At 36.6% G+C, this 16,668-nt stretch overlaps 2 protein-coding genes and 1 long non-coding RNA gene across 3 annotated transcripts; 2 read left to right on the top strand and 1 right to left on the bottom strand.

Moving 5' to 3' along the window:
• The first annotated feature begins 218 nt into the window (after window positions 1–218).
• Window positions 219–5,534, top strand: LOC122090278 (ras-related protein RHN1-like). Its single transcript, XM_042660049.1, has 8 exons — window positions 219–409; window positions 515–592; window positions 713–880; window positions 1,061–1,109; window positions 1,326–1,399; window positions 2,894–2,987; window positions 3,822–3,922; window positions 5,223–5,534. Exons 1-7 carry the CDS (start codon window positions 371–373, stop codon window positions 3,920–3,922), a joined length of 603 nt encoding a protein of 200 aa, XP_042515983.1. The 5' UTR covers window positions 219–370; the 3' UTR covers window positions 5,223–5,534.
• A 2,473-nt stretch (window positions 5,535–8,007) lies between these two features.
• LOC122093890 lies at window positions 8,008–11,979 on the top strand. Its single transcript, XM_042664439.1, has 8 exons — window positions 8,008–8,519; window positions 8,601–8,873; window positions 8,967–9,037; window positions 9,187–9,250; window positions 10,438–10,595; window positions 11,196–11,301; window positions 11,371–11,496; window positions 11,592–11,979. Exons 1-8 carry the CDS (start codon window positions 8,328–8,330, stop codon window positions 11,727–11,729), a joined length of 1,128 nt encoding a protein of 375 aa, XP_042520373.1. The 5' UTR covers window positions 8,008–8,327; the 3' UTR covers window positions 11,730–11,979.
• Window positions 11,980–14,520: 2,541 nt separating this feature from the next.
• On the bottom strand, window positions 14,521–15,186 carry LOC122088173. The gene is made up of 2 exons (XR_006143009.1): window positions 15,072–15,186; window positions 14,521–14,884 (listed from the first exon to the last, which is right to left on the bottom strand). It is a non-coding gene; the product is annotated as an uncharacterized LOC122088173 (long non-coding RNA).
• Between the last annotated feature and the right edge of the window lie 1,482 nt (window positions 15,187–16,668).

Below are 16,668 nucleotides of genomic sequence, written 5' to 3'. Positions count from 1 at the left end.
AGGAACGGCAGGCTCCACCAAACCCAAACTCAAAGCCAAATCCAAACCCAATTTTAATTTGTAGGCATTCCTGGTATTCCAATTGTCCTATTACTTCACGCGTCACGCCAAATTGATGAGACGGCATCAATGGATCCATCGGTTCGGGTCGGGTCGGGTCGGCCACAATATCATATCGTCTTCTCCCGGCTCCTGAGAGACGATTCTTATTCTTCTTTTGCTTTGCACTTTCGGTTTTTTATTACAATCGATATTTCCGATCTCTCTCGACTTCTTCTCGTGGAATTTAAATCTATCGAATTTTTAAAAGCCTCTGTTTTTCTCTCGATTTGCTCTGTAATTCTTCGATCTTCTTTGATCAGTAATTTAAATGGCAACCATCGGGAATAACAATCTCAATGCGAAGCTTGTGAGTCAAATCGAATTTTAGGGTTTCATTTCGGATTCTTCTGTTTAAAATTCTGAATTTTTCTGTCACAAGTTAGTAATTCATGAATTTCGGTTCCGATCGCAGGTTCTTCTTGGAGATATGGGAGCTGGGAAGTCAAGCCTTGTCTTGCGCTTCGTCAAGGGCCATTTCCTCGAATTCCAGGTGATTTTTATTCTCGATGACTTGATGATGAGTTCGGGATGATAACTTTGGTTTTTTTTTTTTAGGGTATTTTTTTTTTTTTTTTTTGTTTGTTCTGAATTTCCAGTTCCTTGGTGGCAGGAGTCGACAATCGGAGCTGCGTTCTTTTCGCAGACACTGGCGGTGAATGATACCACGGTGAAATTTGAGATTTGGGATACGGCCGGGCAGGAGAGGTACCATAGCTTAGCCCCCATGTATTACAGAGGTGCTGCAGCTGCCATAATCGTCTACGACATTACTAGCACGGTCTGACTTTATTTGATCTTATTCTGCCACTTCTGTCTTGTCCATTGCTTTAAATGTTTCATCTCTCTCTTTTCTGGTAGATTCTACATTTTCCATAGCTACTTCATTCTTCTGTGTTCGTACTGAGGTGGGATCATGCTATTTTATTGATTTTGTTTTTTTTTTTTTTTGAAATTTCAGGAGTCATTCGCAAGGGCCAAGAAGTGGGTTCAAGAACTTCAGAAACAAGGTATGAGTGACTTCTTCATTGAATTCTTGACCTTAGAATATTAATTAATTATAGAGATTATGGCATCGGTTCTCATTTGCTTCTGATACTATTTTCCTTAATGTCTGGGTGATTAGTGTTTTTTCTTACCGCTCTTCATGTGTAATCAGGAATTATGAGTTTCAGGGGTCATCCATTTAGTTCATGTTATACTAATGATTTTTTGTTTCACTCCAGGCAATCCTAACATGGTTATGGCACTTGCGGGTAATAAGGCTGACCTGGAAGATAAAAGGAAGGTGACAGCTGAGGTAACTTACCTAATTTGACTTCTCCAGTTTCTGGATGTGCTTACAATTGGATTATGGATATAAAGTAGAGGGGTTTTGGCACTTCTCTTTTGCTTAATTACTATTTGATGTATCGCAACAGAGTACTCTATCTAGAAAAGATATGTCGCTACCCTTGTTAGGAGCCATGTTACCTGGATGGTTCAAAATTTTCCTTTTGGTGTTGGAATTTCTATTTTCGATGCAAATTGTGTCAGAATACAGATATGTAAACCTGTTATTGTTTAAGGAGGGAGTAATATATACATACTACAAGGATCCTAAAAGCAGTTCTAAGTCCTTTGGGGAAACTGAGTTTCAAGAGGGGCCAAAATAAGAACTTGCAATGTGTTAGGATTGAAGCCTTTTGGAAAGGCACGCTAAAAATGGTGTGAGTAAATGCTTGCACATATGTTTTTCCTCCCCAACAGTAGGAATCCTAGAGTTTTGTCCTACTACATTGGACAATGGTGGTACCTCTAGAAGTTGAGATAGATACGTTGTTTCGTAGAGATCAACGACTATTTGCTTGTATTCATTACATTCCAAAATGAATAATGGGTTTCAATGGAAAAAAAAATCTTCTATGAGAGTAATGTTTTATTCCAGCAACCTTCATAGACTCTCTTCTTGTTGCTTACATTTCCCAATTCCTTTTTAGTGGGAGAGGTATACAAGTGAAGGTTTGTGAGAGTTGAGAGGCTTAGATTTTTTCCTATTAGCTGATAAGGAGAACTCCTACCCCATTTCCTATATGGTAACCATTGGCCTTAGTTTTTTCTCTATTCGATCAAGTCCTCTTTGTTTCGGACTATACAATCTGTGAAGAGTGTACATTTGCAACTTGATTCAAAAAGCCAGAAAATTTTAATAGTTGACCTCCCTGATTGAATTTCTTAGTGTGTGTGTGGATAGCTAGTAGTTGGAAATTATGACTCGTGTGGAACAGAGTTGGTTCCTACAGTTTGCGGTAAACTACCAGAGGTTATTAAGTAGAAGAATATAAATTGTGATAATTCTGACTGCAATTTGAGTTTAAATTTGTTCCTTATCGACTGTTTATTCTTAATGTTAAACTGATTGGGAATTAGTATTCTTATTTCTGCAAATTCTTCTTGCCTTGTGCATTATATACTTGTAGTTAACTCTGAAATACCTGCCAAAATAGTCTGTAGTATCTTCCTTTCTTTTTAGAGGTTTTATAATTCTTTCATCCAAGCCTCTGCATGATAGGTAGTATAACATTTTTTATCATTGGAGAAAACAAGTAAAAGAGACTGTTTGAACCTTGTATCTAATCTCCCTTTGTCATTAATGCATAAACTTGTTTGAATTTTTTTTGCTACCACATGATTTATATTACACACACTCATTCCATATGACTGTGCGATTGTACTCTCTGTGGTGTATCATTATTGTCCAAATTAGTGCTTTCTCCTAACCTGTATTATTGCTTCCTAATGTTTGCTGTTACAGGAGGCTTGTGTGTATGCAGAGGAAAATGGTCTTTTCTTCATGGAGACATCTGCTAAAACTGCTATCAATGTCAATGACATATTCTATGAGATAGGTTTGTTTTGTTTTCTCCTTGTTCTTATGTGATACTATAAAATTTATTTTGTACTCCTTACCAATTAAACTTTTTTTGTGTAATTATATGTATTTCCCTTAAAACTATTCGCACCCTTCTTATTTCTCTGTGTAGCTGGTTCTGATGTTATACTCAGCTTTTTCTGATGATCCCTACAATTTATTCAAGGATCATTTAGAGAGCCTTAACCAATTTGAAAGAAACAGCATGATGCATGTAATTCAGAGGATTCTGTAATATCAGGAGGGGCGGGGAAGGATGTAGTGTTGGGCAGTGGTGTGCATTTGTCGCAGGCTAGCCTTAGGTCATCCATATAGTTTTTCTGATATAGTGAAATACCATAGACCAAAACATGTGCTGCAAATGTTGGATTTTGTGGTTGTGATGAGAATCTGTGCCTTTCATCCTCCCACATGTATGATGTATCTAATAGAACTGACTGAGTAGGTAAAGTCTCATTTCTGGGTACATAACAGATCTTCATCCAACCTGGCTTACTTCAATTACTAATACAACAACAGCAACAGTCATATCCGTATCCCAACTAAATGAGTTTGGCTACATGGATCCTATATGGAAATCAAAAATTAAAGAAGCACAAAAGAGAGGTTAAAATGAAGAAAAATGGACTCATCTAGTTGTTTTAGGCTTATGTTTAAGCTGCTTCTAATTGCATGTTGGATGAGGATAGTTTCTCTCTCTCTCTCTCTCTCTCTCTCTCCCCTCTCCTCTTGTTTGTACATTCTTTGATTTGTAACTCTCTAGGTCTATTATGATTGACTATGACATCGGTTTCTGTTTTGACGTGAGCAGCTAAGAAATTGCCTCTAGCTCAGCCAGCCCAGAATCCAGCAGGGATGGTTCTTGTGGACAGACCAGCAGAAAGATCTCATTCTGCAGCATGCTGTTCCTAAGTATTTTCTTAATTCTCTTTTCTCTCTTATTCATATATATTTATATATTTCCTCCTCTTCTGAAACACTGTTCCTGAGTATTTAATTAACTCTCAACTCTCTCTCTTATCATAGAAGTTTTCCCTCTTAGTTCTTGGTTTTATTACCATGTTCTGATTAAATTTCTCACTATGTTATTGTGTTAATACATGTGGCACTAATGGTGCATATATGAATTATCATATGGGCAAGCAGTTGCGACATGCAATTAACTTTTCTCTTTTCAATGCTCAAATATGGTGGCAAATGGCACTCAATGATATTGGATCATCTGGTTGACGTTCTGGCCTGGGCCACGGCAAATGCCTCTGATTATAACAAGTCCTGTCATGTCAAATGATATTGTGGGCTTTACATGCTTTGTGTAAATATTGAGTGATGTTCTATTGACTGATGGGTTCATATACTTGAGGCACGCCCACAGTTTGTTAAGGTGATGGGGAGCATCTGTGAATTCTTAAATTTGTATTTCATACTTGGTAGTGTCGAGAGCTGTATGAATCTGTATATGGTTGTGTGGTTCTAGTATGAACCAAGGCATTGTGGGAAACTGAATGCTGTATTTGTTTCCCTGTTATATTTGTGAAAATAAATAATTAGGGGAAATGGTAGCATTTAGATGTGCAACAAAGGATGGATTCCCATTATATTGAGACTGCAGGAGAAATTGAATGATCCATTATTACATGGAGCATCTCTTATGGGTAAGTTTCTGTATTCAGTACTTCTGAGGCATTGACAGTGAATATTCTCAGTTGGGAATCAGGAAAGGAAAAATGGAGACAAATGAATATATACAAATAAATAGATTTGGTACTGTGGTTCATAAAGAACTAAGATGTTTGGAGTTGAAATTTTGACAATAATAAGTATTAATTATTTGGAGATAGAACCATAGGTACATATTTGTCTACTGTGTAGATCTGCTCACAATATACTGTTGTTGGTTCCAATAAGCACCAATGAAATTTCACTTGTGTAATTGAAGGTTAAGTGGTTCAGATTTTCAATTTCTTCTTAATTTGGGTTTGGCCGTGGAAGGGAGGGTTTGGGATAAGAACCGTAGTAAGTTGCTGCTTGCCTTGAGGGATGTATGTAATTTGGGATGTCTTCTTGTGTCTTTCTGGATGACTAATTGATTGTACCTGTTCTGATATGTACAACTATGCTGAAATCTATTGTTGATGTGTGTATTCTTCTTGCTTACTACTACCCCCTCTCAAAGTTGAAAAACTTTAATTCTGACACTTCGGTTTGACAGGTTCGTATAAAGGGTTGACTCCAATAACTGTTTGAAAAGGGGTATGAGAAGAGGCAAGGGTATCATTCCATGGGGAGACAATGCAAAGTTAACGTGCAAATATTTGAAGGATTGACCCCTCTGACCTGATCGGAGGAACACTTTGTTCTTTCTTCTTGGCAATGTAATGCTTATTATTTTCTGAACCCTGTAAATGAGTGTGTGTGTGTGTATCCACTGAATTTCGTACATACAGAAATGGGTAGGGGTTTGGGGTAAACCATTGTGTAATTCATGTACTCTTTTTTTCTTTCAAATGTGTGATATTTGTCATCTCTTTTTCTCCTTGGAAGAGAATGAAGGGGAGTAGTGATCACTAGGTTGGTATGGTGTCTGAAGAATTTCTGTTAGAGATGTGATTGTAAAATTTAAAGTATGAAAATTTCACTTCTCTTATCTTTAAATTTTCATTGCAACCAAACGAAGTATAAGGTTCTGTCTGGTTACAGATAAAAAGGGTAGAGAAAAGAGTGATGAATAAACATAAAAAAGAAAATGAAAAATTTATAATCATGATTGGTGTAAAAATCTTTTTCCTTCATAAGTCCGAGGAATTTGGTTACAAGTTATTAAAAAAAAAAAATTAATAACGAGATTTAAAATGTCTGAATTTCGTTATACAATCATGTTAAGTTTTATGATTACGAAAGTTTTTATTTTAATTTCATTTCCTTTGCGACCAGATGGAGAATGAGAAATGAACACAAATGGTTTAATTCTGTTACCATGGCTAAGCCATAATTTGTCACGTCGCCAGAGATCATGGCGTGTGCTTAATGTAATACTCTCTCTTTACCCTTTGCTTATTCATATTGGGAAAGTGCCCAATTAGAAGCTTTCAGAAAATTTAAAATTGTGTGGAAGGATAAATATTACATTACATTTAGGACCACAGGCTTATGCAAACTTGTTGAGAAGTCAACTTTGGATAGCTAAAACTATAAGGTTTAGTTAGTTTGATTTCCGTAACTATGGTCAAGGTGGGTCTTCAAATAAAATTAGATATACATTCCGAAAATCCTCCAAAATAATTACCTTCATTTTGCACTGCAAAACCTTGTTTTGATGCTTCACTTGTTAAGGATTTAGGTAGAATTCATCCTCAAAAACTAATCATCAAGTACCAGGGTACCCAAAGTACAGATAAGACTCCACATCTGATTTCCTACTTTTGATGTGATATTATTATTTTTGTATCGTGTGCCTTGTATTTTGTAATGATTTACATAGTTATAATTGATCTAAATTTGTAATTGGGTTGGCTTTGTGGTCTATTACGTGTATGAAGGTATAATTATAATTATGTGGGGATTAAGATTTCAGGGTTTTCTATATATTGTCTTTGGGAAGAAAAGCCAAGACACAAGCAAAAGGGAGATCACTTTCTGAGGTGGAAAGTGGTGTAGAGAGTTTTTAACGTTTAGTGAAAAATTTTTGATTCTCTCGAGTGGATGTACGCAATCTTACAGAACCAAATTAAAATTTTTGCATTGTTTGTAATTGTTTGCTTGGATTCTTCCTTGTGATTACACATTCATTTTCAATAGTGTTGGGATGTGCCAATCTAAGTCTTTAGTAACTTGGTTTTTCTTTTTTGTGTGAGAGAAGATATAGGACCACAAAGATGTTACAAATTGAGAACAACTTCCTATGCTATTATCTCATCAAAACTTCCTATGCTATGGAAGTTTCTTCTTTTTTTAGTGCTTCCAAGACTTTGTTTTCTCCCTTTGCCAAGCTTGGATCTTTGGCAAAGCTTGCCTATAAACCTTTTAGATTTCCATGGATTTTTTTTGTCTTTGATGCTTGTTTATACCTTTTATGAACATAAAAATAAGTAATCTCAATAATCATCCAAAAGACTGTTTCATCACCAAAACATAAAGCATGGATCCCATAAGAGAGAGAGAGAGAGAGAGAGAGAGAGAGAGAGAGAGAGAGAGAGAAATGGGTGAAGGAGGTAGAAATATCAAAAAACACTCGCATGCTGTTAAGGTGCCTAACCTATGTTACTTTCTCGCTCTCTCCTTCTCCTTTTGAAATGACCCTTGTGCCCATCTAATCTTAGCCTCTCCATTGGTTGGGGCTATTGAGCTGCTAGGTTTGTATGTCAAATCATCTCTTAACATTGTTTACAAATCAGATTGGATTTGACAAAATATCTTAGATTGAATCAATATTGGTTGATCGATCAAATGCCAATCTATTAGTACGATCTAAAGATAAAAGATTTAAAAAATAAGCATAAATCCATCCGATTTGAGAGACTAATCTAGATCAATATCGATTGAGATCGATCTCAAGTTTTAAAACATTGTCTTTTTTTTTTGGTGAAAAAGTTTTAAAACATTGTCACCCACTGTATACAATGTTATGTGCGTTGGCTATTTTCCCATTTGTCATGAATAAGGTAAAATGGGGGCGGGGAGCGCGAGATGGCGTAATTCTTGTAGAGCGTAAGATAGCACCATAGGCGCACGCTGAGCAAGCATTCAATTCACCCGTTGGGATTAAAGAACAAAATGAGATGATTAAGAAAGACACGCCTTACAAACTTTTGTCCGTCAAAGTAGAATCTACAACAAGCATGGAACCATTGTTTCGGATCAAATTATTTCAGGTTCTGATCTGACGGATAAAATACTCATTTACAGGAACTTCTGGATAATCCTGTACACAGTGAATTAATCCGTTGCTCGACCTCTCAGGTGCCTTCGACTCACGAAGATTTGAAATGGGAAACCACTGTCAACGGTCAAATTTAAATTGTATTGAAAGCGGACGAGAGAAGAAAAGAGGTCATTTTCCCGACCGAACGCCTCGTTCTCGCCCTGCTTCGCTTCCGACCAAACCCTGCGAGAAGGCGAAAATCTTCTTCGGCTTCGATCTTTTTTCTCTTCTTTCTTAGTTTCTTCCTTCTGTGAGTCTACATTTCTAGGGTTTCCTGATCTGTATCTGTGTTTGTGGTAGAAGCCCTAGAGTTTTGAATTTCAAAAAGTTCGAAGTTCGATCTGTTGAAGAGACCGGAGAAACGCTACGGTGATTTAGGGTTTTAAAGATCGGAGAATGGAGGTTCCTCAAGAAGTCGATGTTTTCATCAAAGAATCCATAGAATACTCGCTTGGTCTTCCAGTGTCAGAGAAGACGTTGGAGTTGAAGCTTCAAGCGTCTGAAGAGGCGATGAAACGGCTCCAGGATCAGTACTTTTATCTGCATAGCCGATTAAAGTTGAAAGATGAAATACTTGAGCGTGCTAGGGTTTGTATTCCTTCTGTGACTACTTGTTTTTTTTTTTCCTTAATCAGGGTTTTGAAATGATTTTGGATGGTTTATGATTAGGCTGAAGCGAGTATGAACGCGCAAGCGTTGAAGAAGTTCGTAGAAGAGAATCAGAAGTTGGCAGTGGAGTGTGCTAACCTAATGAGTCAGTGTTCGAGGTGGGAGAAGGAGTGCTCCTTGTATGATCGTGATAGAGAAGCTTTGATGGAATTTGGGAACGAAGCGGATGAACGGGCCAAGGAGGCTGAGATTCGTGTCATGGAATTGGAGGAGGACCAGAGAAAACTTGCAGAGGAAGTGGATTTTTATAAACAAGAGTGCAAAACACGGAGGGTATCTTCTAAGCTTTCGTTTTTTGTGTTTTTTTCTGATCCTCTGGACAACCTTATCTTGACAATTCGTGGTGCATGTGGGTTTTGATCACAGGATAGTGAATCAAGGGTAGTTGAAGAGTTGGAACTTCTGAGGGAGAGGCTAATTGAACTTGAGCTTGCCAGGTATAAGGGATTTCATGGCAACATGGGATTGTCCTTGTTGGAATTCTTGATTTCCGACTCTTTCTGCATGATTGGCCTTCTGTCCTTTTGTTTCTGTGATTCTGAACAATCAGTTTTCAAGGATGTAACAGTAGTCTTTGTTCTTGTAGCCAATTCTCTTCATCAAAAACGGAGAGTCAAATGGCAAGGTCACATATACCAGCTTCAATGCCTGTGAGATCCAAAAATCCTGATTATTTTAAATTATTTATAGGAAAAGTTGCTTTTAATCTTATGAATGAATTATGATTACAAATATAATATTTGTGTGAGATGCCATTTTGATTAAACCACCAGGTTCAGTGCGTTATCTCTTCCTAGTGGTGGATTATAAAGTGAACATTAACTGAATGCTTTATCTTCCTAGTGGTGAAAGAATTTAGATGTTTTGGCATATCCATATTTAGTTTGATATCTATAATTACATTATCCTTAAATATTTTCATCAGTTCTTGGATTTACTCTTCTGAAACACATTTTTTTTTTTGGGGAAATTGCTGCAAAGTCTAAATTCTGGAATATTGAAACCTGGTATTTCAGAATGCAGTTTAATGACCCATCTACTAATTTTTCGTCACCCGTAGAAAATCGTGATTTCTTGTATAGGTATTATGCTTATGCTTCTCAATTTATGATATTACTTTTTAAGATACATTGTATTATTAAGTCGATGGTTTACACTGGTCCTGTTTGCTTTCATCACACCAGTCAAGCGTATTTCCTGTACTTGTATAAACAAGCCATGTCCTATCAGAGGAAATTCTTAAAATTCCTCAGACTTAACCATGAATAATGGATATTGTTAAGTTTGACCTTCTGAACTATAGGTAGGTGATAGCCTGGCAGGGATAGATCCATAATAGATTGGACGGTTTTTGTTGCTAAACATTGGTATAGGCAGAGGAAATCCTAAATTATAGAGTTTGGGCGTCCAAGGCGTCCTTGGGATTATCTTCTTGATCTATAACTATTTATGTTGAAACCTAAGTATCTTTACAAGCAAACACAGATTGTGCCTCATTCAGTACTCATCATAAAATTGCAATATGGCTGTGCATATGATTTTATGAATCTGTCTCCTTACTGGGGTACACAGTTTTTTTTTTCCCTTTTTAAAATGAATCAATGCATTAAAACATTAAGATCATATTTTTCCCTGTTTCGCCATTAGTGAGCTTCACCTATCACATTAAATTTTCTGAGGAATATCTTTCTTTGTTTCTTTTTTTTCTTGTCTTGTTTGTTTTTGTTTATTTACTTTTTTCTTTCAATTTATCATATTCTATTTTTTTTTTTTAAATGAGACCCTTAATATTAAACTTTGTGAACACTGACAAATGTATACCATGGTTATTTTGAAGGTTGATAATGGAGTCAGTACAATCTCGGAAAGACATTTGCTTGATTCTTTGGTAGCCTCTTTGATTGGCAATGATAATATTGCAGCTAATGCACATACTTTTCTAGAAGAAAATAGTGAAGTTGAATCCTGCCAGAGATTGCTCAAGATTTGGGAATGGTGAGGCATTTTTCCTTGTTTAATAGCCACTGAGCACAAGACTGCACCCACTGTTACAAACTATATGTAGTTCTTGTTCAAAATCTGTCGATGATTGCATACTAAACCATTCCATGGCACAAAAGATACAATGGTTTATTGAAGTACATAGTAGTTTATATGATTTGTAACCAAAAAAATTAGAAATAAGAACACTACAAACGGATTATATGATGATCACTGATTAAATAGACCAAAGATCTTATGTTTAACTATATAATATTAAAAGAAGTTGATATATTTCACTGTATAATATTAAAGGAAGTTCATATATTAGGTCATGTAGAAGATTGTTCATGCTTCACATTGTAGATCCAAAAGTCGTGCTTCTGGTTTCTTGTGATGTGTTCTTTGAGAAAGAGCTCACTCATGTTCACCTTCAAAGAGATAGAAGTATTCTGTTTACTGATAAGCTTCTAATTTATCTTTCTTAGCTTGAAACTGTTGGTTAGATTGTTTATAAATGAGATTGACATTTTCATATCAACTTATCTTTCAAAATTGTATGGAAAATTCTCACCTTTATTTAACCTTTGAGATTTTGGTTGTGGTTGTTTGCAGCCTGAGACCATCAACTAAAAATGTTCTATCATTGGCTGCTGAGGTCAGTGCACTGAAGACAGACAAGGAACATCTCAGAATTAACCTAAACAGAGCTGAAGAAGAGGTGAGAAGAATTTTCTCCATGGACGGTTGGTTTCATGTCAATGCTAGACTAAACTGTGTTTACTTCTAGGTGAGAGTTTTGTTTGAAGAAAATAACATCTTGGATGAGGAGAACAAGAAATTATTGAGGCAGTGCAACAGAGAAAGGAACCATCATGGATCTGGTGGAAAACATACAAACAGTGCTTCTGGCAAGGTGAGATTCTCCCTGCATCATATCTATCTAACCAAAAGTTTTTTCTGCCTTGATGATATGAATTCAAATTTATTATTTGTTGTTTTCTTCTGCAGGGGAACAAGCGAAAATCTAGCCCCAGGATGACTAATTCCTTTGAGGGGATGCTGGATTTTAGTGGTCCTGATTCACCAAGACCTCCTTTGTCAGCTCTGCACAATAATTCTCCTGATTCAAGAATGCATAAGAAATAAAAAAGGAAATTGGATTTGTATTCTTTTGAACACTTGATCGTCTCTGTTACTTTTGGTAACCCAGTTGATGTTATTTTCTTATAAGAGGTAAAAAAAAAAAAAAAAAAATGAAGCAAATTTGAACTCTCCTTGTCCCGTCTTGTTTGGTTGTTTTATTCAGGTTCGTGTTACTTTTGGTAACCCAGTTGATTGAACACTTGATCATCTCTGTACAGAAGAAAACTTCTATAAAAAATGTGTTAAAACGTCCTATGATTTCTTGCTGTTATCCAGAATATGTTTTTTGGCATATTCAAGTCGGGAGTTCTACTTGTACGTGTTAGGGGTGGCAATGGGTCTTGTGGCTTGTGTCATTCCAAGCGTCTCTCTAGACACTGATATAATTCTTAGGGAAAATCTTGTGACAAAGCGCTTTGTGATGGGAGGAATCATGTAATGACATACCTAAAAGTTTGACAACTCTGAGGGCCAGTATTATTTAGTTTCACATATCCTGTGTACAGAAAATTGCCTTTTACAGTAATTATTATTCAATAGGTATATGAATGTAAGCGGGATTGCTGCATATCTGAAAGCTCTGATAATTATCTTGGATTTGATATCCTTTAGTGATTTGGTGAACTGATTTGCGATGCATTTGTATTCAAGGGAAGGTGTAGATCTTTCTGAATATTTTAGAGATTGGTAGTGCTTCTGGATAGTTATATGTAGTGATCATAGCCCCCAGGACAAGCCCCTATACGGCAAGCAACGCTTCTGTAGGACTAATGGGCAATAATGGGCATGCCAAGACTTGAACCCACAACCAGCCGACTCGAGTGGTGATGGGTTGAGGGCATTTTCACCACTAGGCTATCAACCCCATTGGTGCAGTTGTTGTTTGATCAATCTTTGGGTTTATTTTATCTTGGTACATACAATCCCGCAGCATTCATGAATTTAATTGAAGTGTGAACATGGCCTCCATGAGTGCTATTGGCACCAAGGTTTCACTGTGAAGTTGAGATTTTGATGGATTCCAACCACAAATTGAAACTTGGAAGAGATTTTGTTCATATTCCTCTGACAGGGTTGATTGAAACTAGTGAATAAAATGGTTTCTCACTGGTTTCAGATCTGTACCTAGATACTGATCTTTTTCTTCCTGATGCTCAAATTAGCACCCACAGCCTACATTGGCATCTGTAAACATGAGATATTTATGCAATTGTGGGCAATGGTGACAGTAGGCCTAAAATTATAAGTAAAAAACAAAAGAAAAACAATGATCTCTGCTACTATCAATATGAGGCTATAGTATACTGAAACAGAGTCCATTTTCTGGCCACGGAAGCCCCCCATCAAACAAGATTTGGAGTATTACTCCAAAAGGCTATAGGCCCTCAACATGGTTAAAATGTTAGGACCATTAGTGTATCCACCGTTGGATGGTTTTTGAGGTCTGTATAGCATGAATCCCCATGACCATTTGGCGGTGCTGATTGAATGGGAACACCTCCTTAGAGTCTCTCCCCCCCCCCCCCCCGGCCCTAAGACATCAATGGAGGTCTGCAAGCATCTGTTTTCAGCAGTGCTCGTTCTCGTGCTGCGCTTCTTATGGCTACTGGTTCTTTTCTTCCCTTACGTTTCTTAATATGCTTACTACCACCATTTTTGCGTTTTTGTTTCATGTTTTATTTTGTTAATTGCCATGTTAATATAGTTATGGCACGGTGACCGGTCGGAGTTGAGATCCCCTGCATGTATGTTCACCTGGATGTATACTTTAGGTACCAACACGTGTCTCACTTATTTGCCTTTAAATAGGTGAAAAAGGGTATTTATGAAAACAAAAAGGACGATTATTGGCACATGAACGTACATGCAGAGGATCTATTCTCGACCAGTAGATGACACTTAAGGGAGAGCAGTAGCTATGCTAATTGTCAGAGTGGCCCACGGGTTTGGCTCAACCTCGTGCTCTCATGAACATAGGCTGTAGGTCCATCAAGGATGGGCCATGAGTCCATGACTCAACAAGGTCTTCAACAAAACTGATAAGGGTTTGCCTAATTAGGCTCAAATTTGATGGTCTGCTGTCAACAAGATTTGGTTTTTATTTTTCCAGTCCAGTAATGGGATGGGTCTAATTTTGGGCCCAAAGATAGCCTTTAATCCCATTATCTATGTAACAATGTGGGGTGATGTTTCTCAAGGCCACAAGTTAAATCTGAGTTATCTATTGTTACAGTTTTTAATCCAAATCATCTATCCCCACTCGGAGAATGCAAAATAATGTCTAGAGTACGTAATGGTACACATTCATGGATATACATGAAATGTATGCCATCACCAAAGGGCCTAGGATATTTGATTGAATTAGACTTTAAAATTCAATTCGACATTTTTAATCTTGACCATGTCATCTATATCCAATGGTCCAAATGTACATATAATTTGTTCACATGCAAAATAAATAGTAAGAGATTATATTTAAAATGTCAAACGAAAATTACATCTAAAAAGAATCATTACTAAGAATGTTAATTTTTAAACATGTTAGGTAAAATATATTTTAACTTCTTGCAACCAAATGGAGCCTTACTGCATTTTTACTCTCTCTCCTAGCTTTCCCTTCTCCTCCTGCAATCTCTCTGATAGTTTGACACCTTCAAACCCATATCCAAAGTGAAACAGTTCTGAGATATCTTCCTTTTCCCATCTGTTTATTCTTCCAAACTGTACTAATTTTCAAGTGTGCAGAAAAGATACATAGAAGGATAGAAGAGTGAAACTGTAATGAACATTAACAAAGTAGAAACATTATTATATTTATTTATTTTAATTTAGTATTACAAACATGAATAACACAGTTTTATTCATTAATTGACAAAGTAAGTAATCTCCTTATGATACATATATTCTGAGTCTCATCTAAAGACTGCATCCATTTTTATTCTGTAGAATAATAGACTACATAGTTTAGAAGACTAGGTTTCTTCAGTCACAGAGAATGGTGCAAAGGCATTGTCCAAAGGCACCATGGCATTGGCCTCCTGTAAATTTCTCAGTCATGCAAACATCGGCACAATTGGAGTCATTTATGCATAGGCCCTGGAAGTGTTTGCTCGGCTGAACGCAAGTCCTTTTTCCTTCTCCCACCATTGGCCCCATTTCTATAAATTTCAATCAATCAATTAATTAATGCACCACCACAAGCAAGAATTAAAACTTATTAATTTTAGTTTAAATTTAAGAAAACTATCGAAATGGTTGTGTCTTGTGACTTGTGAGTGAGTTTACACAGAGATTAAAGCAATAAGCTGTGAGTCAATATTAAGAGAATTGAAGAACTATATATACCTATAGCCAGAATAAGTAACACCAGGACTAGGACTTTTGAAACAAGATGCTTATTGCTGCTGCTCATCTTCGCCATTAATATGGATGTTTTGATGATTAAAGGGAGCTTATGAAGATGATATATGGAAATATGAGCAATCTCCTACTCTTTATATATATAGGAAAGTTAGGTATTTGAAATTAATTTAAACCATAAGGAACCTTTTAGGTACTTAAAAATCTAAATCCACATGAAATTCTTACAATTGTAGGAACCTTTTAGGTACTTAAAACTCTTTTGTAACGTTCTTTCTTAAACTATACACTTGCCAGATTTTTGTTAATATTTTGTTAATATCTAGAACACGTTTTCCTTTTCTTAGTTTCTCTAATTTCTTCTTTCTTAAATGCACCAAATAGATAAACATGGAAGTGGAGATATTTTATCTTGACGATGATTAGAACTTTGACTACCAACTTGATTGAACGTTGACATGGCTAATGTCTATTCTATTAAAAAGGGCATACCTAGTGCACAAGGCTCCCTCCATTGTGAGGTTTAGGGAGGGTCATAATGTATGTAGTCTTACCCTCACTTAATAGAGAGAATGTTTTCCAACTTTAATTCCACAACCACTAAGTCCCAATGGAACAACTCTATCGTCGCGCTGAGGTCCATTTGCTCATTAAACTCTTGGGTATTTAATGAAACCTGAGTAGACTTTTTTTTTTTTTTTTGGGGCAGAAAACCTTAGTAGATTTGGGATCCAAATAAAATGACTTTAGTGAGGGGTAACTTGGACTTCAGCTGAAAAAAAAAAAGAGGGGATCAGTGTGTCTTAACCTGATGATAAGAGAAACATTTCCATCCAAGCGATTTGACCCTCTAATTAGATTGGAAAAAGGTATCCTAGAGCTTCAACAATAGCCAAAACAAGACTTAGTTTCTCTTAACCCATGGTTCTCTTATCAGGGCACAAGAGCACATAAAATTACTCCTTTGTCCTCCCATGAAATTAAAAAATTCATCTATACTGATGTCCCTACGCATATTCTTGTTGGCCCTACGCTGGTGCAGAGCCACATGACTAAACAACGATCTCTTGCCATATTAGCCAAAAAAGCTTTAAATGCTCTTCACTTGTTTGACCGGCATAGTAAGGATAATTAGAGTGGAGTGGAGTGGAGTGGAGTGGAGTGGGGTAGGGTGGGGTGGGGTGGTAAACACTTGAAAAAAAAGAAAAAAACCCACTTGGTCTCATGAAAATAGGAACACCTCCGGATCAACACTTCGCCATTAGGAGATCATGAGTTCAACCCTCTTTGGATCTACCTGGCCCTTAAAAAAAAAGATAAATAAATAAAAAGAAGAAGAGTTTCCACACCCAAGAATTAAAGCGAATATGAAAAAGTGATATGCATGCCCTATCTTTTTTAAGGTCCACATTGTTTTGATTCCTGTTTTTCCTTTGCACTCACATAGATGGTCTGAGATGGGATGGAGTTGCTAAATACAGAGGAACCTAATTTGCCCCCTTGAGATAACACCCAAAATCCAGCACTTCATAAACAGTTCATGAGTTCAACTCTCTTTCGAGTCTAACTACCACTCCACACC

Source organism: Macadamia integrifolia, chromosome 2, assembly GCF_013358625.1.
Source record: "Macadamia integrifolia cultivar HAES 741 chromosome 2, SCU_Mint_v3, whole genome shotgun sequence".
Lineage (NCBI taxonomy): Eukaryota > Viridiplantae > Streptophyta > Magnoliopsida > Proteales > Proteaceae > Macadamia > Macadamia integrifolia.
Note: the sequence above shows the minus strand (reverse complement) of the source record. Positions and strands in the feature narration are given on the sequence as shown.

What these genes read in the sequence shown, in the direction of transcription:
- LOC122090278 (XM_042660049.1), top strand. Translation starts at nt 371, where the DNA reads ATGGCAACCATCGGGAATAACAATCTCAATGCGAAGCTT. An exon ending in TCTACGACATTACTAGCACG is followed by an intron (nt 881 to 1,060) that starts GTCTGACTTTAT and finishes TTGAAATTTCAG; the next exon opens with GAGTCATTCGCAAGGGCCAA. An exon ending in AAAGGAAGGTGACAGCTGAG is followed by an intron (nt 1,400 to 2,893) that starts GTAACTTACCTA and finishes TTGCTGTTACAG; the next exon opens with GAGGCTTGTGTGTATGCAGA.
- LOC122093890 (XM_042664439.1), top strand. Translation starts at nt 8,328, where the DNA reads ATGGAGGTTCCTCAAGAAGTCGATGTTTTCATCAAAGAATCCATAGAA. An exon ending in ATATACCAGCTTCAATGCCT is followed by an intron (nt 9,251 to 10,437) that starts GTGAGATCCAAA and finishes GTTATTTTGAAG; the next exon opens with GTTGATAATGGAGTCAGTAC. An exon ending in TAAACAGAGCTGAAGAAGAG is followed by an intron (nt 11,302 to 11,370) that starts GTGAGAAGAATT and finishes GTTTACTTCTAG; the next exon opens with GTGAGAGTTTTGTTTGAAGA.